At 43.0% G+C, this 5,500-nt stretch overlaps 1 protein-coding gene across 1 annotated transcript; it reads right to left on the reverse strand.

The window, feature by feature from the left end:
* Nucleotides 1-1,339: 1,339 nt before the first annotated feature.
* On the reverse strand, nt 1,340-5,017 carry tshz2 (teashirt zinc finger homeobox 2). Its single transcript, XM_010788660.1, has one exon. It carries the CDS (start codon nt 4,687-4,689, stop codon nt 1,945-1,947), a length of 2,745 nt encoding a protein of 914 aa, XP_010786962.1. The 5' UTR covers nt 4,690-5,017; the 3' UTR covers nt 1,340-1,944.
* Between the last annotated feature and the right edge of the window lie 483 nt (nt 5,018-5,500).

Below are 5,500 nucleotides of genomic sequence, written 5' to 3' on the forward strand. Positions count from 1 at the left end.
TCGGTTTAGAATAAGTTGCTCTTAAAACATAATGGCCCTACAGACAAATCAGAGATCCATCGGTGGAGGAAGGCACTAAATAATTGATGGCTTTAATCTGCTCAGTGAGGTGTGTGGTCTTTGACAGTAATTATAAATGCAGGGAGAAATTATAGCTGAATACTTTAACAGCATTAGGAGTCATCTGATGAACAACGTGATTGCCTGCTCATTTCCAACAATAGGGGGCAAGTTGGTGTCACAGCATTCAAATCACCACAGTGCCCATGTGCTTTTCCCCATTTGCCATCAAATGTCAGTCGGCAGTTATAAAACAAAGATTTGATGGGTGGAGGTAATTGAGGACTTGATTGCTGGAAAAAGAGATGAATTGCATAAAATGTTTATGAATTTAGAAGGCAATTATTTTTAATAGCCTTGAAATAATAGAGCTGGAGGAAATATGTTTAATTGTTATGATACCATCTTGCAGCAACAGCAGCAGCGTTCGCAGGAAAGCAATAAAGTGTGACAAGAAGATGTATCTTAGGGTGTATCTAAAAGTCATAAGGTAAGGGAAGCAATGCAGTGTGCTGTACAGTATGAGGGTGTAGCTGTGAGGTTCTCCGTGGATTTAAAAGCATGCAATAGATGCTGGAGGAATTGTAAAATTAAATATAAGATACGTGGGAAACTTTTTATATTATGGGTTTGTCATTTCTGAAGATTTTCCTGATTATTCCCTGAGAAGTTTGCTCGAAATAAGCAATCATTTGGTATTTCAAACATAAAAATATAGATTGTTTTGGTGAAAGAAAGAAAGGCTTGGTTCACATCCAGGTTAATGTAAATGAATTATTACGTTATTATTGTTCATATTTGGCTCCATACATCTCCAATTGTATATTTTGCTGGTAGCCAAATTTCAAATGTGTGTGACCTTCTGTTCTCGGATTTTTTTTAGATTTCAGTAGTAATGAATTATTATACAAAAAACCTATAGTTTTATTGGGAAACTTTCTTTGGAAATAATCAGGAAACGTATCTTTTGATATTTACAGATATTTGCATAACGCTATTACAATGCATTGGTATAATATAGATCATTATCGTCCTTCTTTTCATCAGTCGGTAAGCATTTTAAAACACTCATCTAAATGATTAGCTGGTAATAATCATAAAAAAAAATAAAAAAATCAAGCTAGTACCTTGGTAAACAAACATTAAAGGAAGAAAAAAGATATACAGGCTGTTATCAAATGTTAACTCTTTATTTGAATAAGTAAAAAAAGGTGCAGGTATCACAGGTATCATCTGTCTTGCTGTTATCCTTGTTGCATGAAACACACTGTTTTTTTTATTCTTCTAAAATATATTTACATGTGAAATATCCTTGTTTCCAAACTGTCTAATTATCTTTGAGTCATGTACAGATTCCGAGTCTAAACTGGTGATTAAACATTTATTAAAGTGCTTTTTTTTTTTTAATCTTCAATCATTTCAACACAAAACATCTTTACATAGCAATACACTGTACAGTTCTGCGTGTGTGTTATCATGTGTCGGGCTACCTGTTTGAACAGCTGCACGTTTATGCAGGTGTGTTGTATCACAGAAGTTGTAAAGTACAATTAGTTAATTATGTTTGTCTTTGAAATACAATTGAAACTTGACATATCATACAAATAAATAGTAGTCATAGCCAGGGCTATTGCATGCAAACATCAGCAATTATGTTTCTTCAAGCAGTAATACACTTAATTACTGGTGATGCATTTGAGCAGGGTGCAAAAGTATCTCTTAGTTAACCTTATACCATTTCTAACCAGTGTGTCTTCGCTGTACTCCATGAAATGTTTCAAATGATGCACACTACACTAATTGAAAAATGGTTGAAATATCTGACCAGTGTATTAAATAAAAAAAGTAAGAAAAAGAAACAAAAAGTGGCAATAATATGAAAAACTACTCCCTGTCCATTTCCACATACTGTGAATGGTTGTCAGGGGATTTGCTGTGAGTTTTACTCAAATGGAGTTTGACTGCGTGATTGCTCGCAAATGTCCGACAGCAGAGCTTACATCTGAACTTTGATTCAATGTCATCGTCTGTGACTAGAGCGTCGGAGGCCCTGACGCTGAGGGCCTTCGACAGTTCTGGCTCGTCCTTCTGGTGCTCTACCGGCATTTGGCCCATGTCTTTGAGTAGGAACCCGAGATGGGACTCCAGATGGGAAATGAATTGGTTGGGTGACCTAAACTGGGAGGCGCAGTCATTGCAGTAGAAGATGGGGTGACCGGTGTCCATGTTCTTCAGAAATTTGGTCCCTCCACTTTTCCGCAGTTGGTATTTTACGTTTGCTAACCAATGGCTTATGGTGGTCATGGACAATCCGGTGAACTTGGAGATGTGCATCCGTTCCTGAGGGCCGAGGTCCGCGAGTAGGTATTTCCCCTCAGAGGTCATGAAGAGGCTGGAGGCGAACTGGGCTTGCAGGATGAGAAGATGCCGAGGGTTCCAGTTCGACTGTCTGCCTTTACGCTTGTGGACGGAGTAAACCTCGGGAGACATGTCCTCAAAGTGCCTGACGTCTGATTCCAGCTTCATCGACGGGATCCGTGACGGTATGGAAGATTTCGGCGTTGTGGCTTTTGGAAGAACTTTCAACATATCTGCGATGTCAGACAGAGCGTATTTCTGTGGCATGGGGGTGGAGGGCTGAAGTACAGAGGAACTCGACTTGCTGTGTTTGGATTTCGTCAGGTCTATCGGTTGGTCCTCACTGACGAATAGAAAGGGGTTATCGGGTATTTTTCTCATCGCATTACCAAGCATTAAAGCTTGGTTCTCGCTGCTACGGTTAAGGTCAGCAAAAATAGACTGGGTGTGAGCTGTGAGTTGATCTAGTCTTGAGTTATTGGACTTATTTGCTTTGCCCAGATGATTGTTAAGAACAGACTGCAGAGCACTAAGAGGGTTTATGCCAAGGAGAGACTGAGTGTCACTGAGAGGCTCTGAAGTAGCGCTGCGTCCATTGCTGGCAGAGGGGCTCGGTGTCTTGCCTCTGTCAGAGAAATCTGGGCTCATCTTCCCTTTGATCGCATCGCTCCCTTCATTCATACAGTCTGCATCAAGCTTTGAAGAGGAAGAGGAATCATCCTGACAATCGCTGTCATCATTCTCCAACAGATCAAACTTAGTATTCTGACTTTCTTTACCATCACTAATCCCAACCTTTTCCTTTTTTATGTCCACATTTTGATGCTGTCCCTGGGGAGCCTCCACTCCCGCAGCCCTGTGGTATGACTTCCCCTTGGGGGCAATCGGTCTCAGCTTGTGGTTAAATGTCTGCTTTAGCTGAGAGGGGGGGGATGGAGAGAGAGGCGCTCTTTTGATGAGGCCAGAGAGCTGATAGGCAGCGTGAATACTCGGGTAGGCACTCCAGCTCGGTGTTCCTGTTTGAGCTTTATTGATGGCAGAGGCCACTGTGTTGGCTAAAGATTTGAGAATGTCCCCTCCTCCCCCAGAGTCCTGTTCAAGATCCTCCTCACGGAGATAAGGGTACTTAAAAGCCCCATTGGCTGCCTTTTGATCCTCACTCTCTTGCTTGTCATCTTTAGTTTCAGTTTCTTCCATTTTCTCTGATGTACCTTCCCCCTGGCCGTCTTTCTCAACACTCCCGGGGGAGGGAATTTTCGGAGGCACCGTTTCTCCCTCTGTGTAACTAACAGCAGGCTCAACTAAACTCTGGATCTTTTCAATGGCCAAGGGGTCAAGGGCTAACTGTTTACCCTTTTTCGAGGCTGAGTTTGTGACTTTGATGAAGTGTCCAGTAACCATCATATGCGTGGTGAGTTGCTGAAGGGTGTCATGGGAGCTTCCACACTCCATGCATTTGAGAATTTGAGACTTGCAAGTCTCAAACTGCCAGGTGTAACTCGCTCCATTCTGATAGCCGTAGCGATTGTTGGTAGCATTTGAAATGGCTGCGGCCCTTTGTGCCTCTGTGTAGCCGGATAAACCAGTGGTGGAGTCAGGGGAGCAAGGTCTCACCGTCTCAAAGCCCCGTTTCTTGGATGGTGGCAATAATTTGGATGTGAGTACTGGGAGTGGCTCTTTTAAAGGCACTTTTTGGTAATGCTTAGTTTTAATCATATGGACGCTCAAATCCTGGAGTGATTCAAAAGAGTGGCCACAGAACATGCACTTCAAAACTTTTTGCGCATCCTCTTTTCCTTCCATATCGTGCAAGTTTCGTTTCCTGGATTTCGAGGACGAACCAGAGGAATTACTCTGTTTGCCGTGGTTGTTGTCCTGGTAGTGTCCACTCTTGCTCATGTGGACCGTCAGCTCTACAAGAGTGTCATAGGCTGCGCTACAATCCTTACAACGAAATCGGCTGGCCCCTGTGAACCCTGAGCCACAGGGTTTAGTGGTTTGCCTGTACAGGTGGACGGAGCTGAAGAGGTTAGGTTTGGCTGTGGGCTTTGGGGAGAGTGTGTGGTGCAGGGTCTTGGAGAGTGCATCCTGGTGCCAGTCAAACTCAGTCTTGGTGCTGTCACAGTTGGCTTTTCTGTCACAGTTGGCTTTTCTGTCACAGTTGGCTTTTCTGTCACAGTTGGCTTTGCTGGCGCTTTTGCCAATTTTTAAGTCCATCCCTATCCCTGTCCAGTAAGAATCAGAAAGAAAGTTTGCATACGCCGCCCTCATCTTCTCCAAGCTGCCGCCCGTCTCCTCTTTATGCTTAGAGCTGAGACTTTTGTCATCCTTCTCGCTCACAGGTGGCGAGAAGGTTTTGAAGTCTGAGAGTCTGTCACTGGTGTCGCTAAGGCGTGACACTAACTCTAACTCGGCTTCTTGATTGGAAAGGACACTGATGGGTGAGTTCTGGTTGCTAAAAGTGTTGTTGCTCTTGTTGTCCAGCTCTCTGTCCTCGGACACTTTGGGGCTGGCCTTCTCTGAGCCTTCCTCTTCAGTTTGAGTGTCGTTCTCGCCGTCTTCCTCAGGAACGGGATCCTGAAGAACACCATCTTCATACACTGGAAATGGAAGAGAGAAAAGAGATTAATACACTATGTCAAAAGAAGTCGAGGAAAAGTTATTCACAAGATACAATAGTTACAAAATCTTCATGCGTCAAGTATTGTTTTTTTGTGAAGTATAAGTCACGGAGGCCTTTAAGGACAACATAATGGTGTCTATGTTGTGCCTTGGGAGGTTGGAGAGTAGACTGGACGTAATGTTTTTACTAACAGACTGCTGCTGCTGGTGTAACGGCACCATGTGATTCACGACAGGCCATTGACTTAGTGCTGTGGCCAAGGTTTTTTCTGGCTTCAAGTTGAGATGTTTACAACAATCATTGGCCACTGAGTGACAAAAGGGAATTGATTCTTCTGGGGCCTGCTAAGTGTTATTGTAAATGACCGATTCCATAGTGATTATGGATGTCCCAAAACTGCAATGAAAATGAAAGCCTTCCGTTCTGGATAACATTTCAGCTTCCCTGAAACCACATGTT

The sequence above is a fragment of the Notothenia coriiceps genome, unplaced genomic scaffold (genome assembly GCF_000735185.1).
Source record: "Notothenia coriiceps isolate Sejong01 unplaced genomic scaffold, NC01 NC01_scaffold00032020, whole genome shotgun sequence".
In the NCBI taxonomy this organism is placed as follows: domain Eukaryota; kingdom Metazoa; phylum Chordata; class Actinopteri; order Perciformes; family Nototheniidae; genus Notothenia; species Notothenia coriiceps.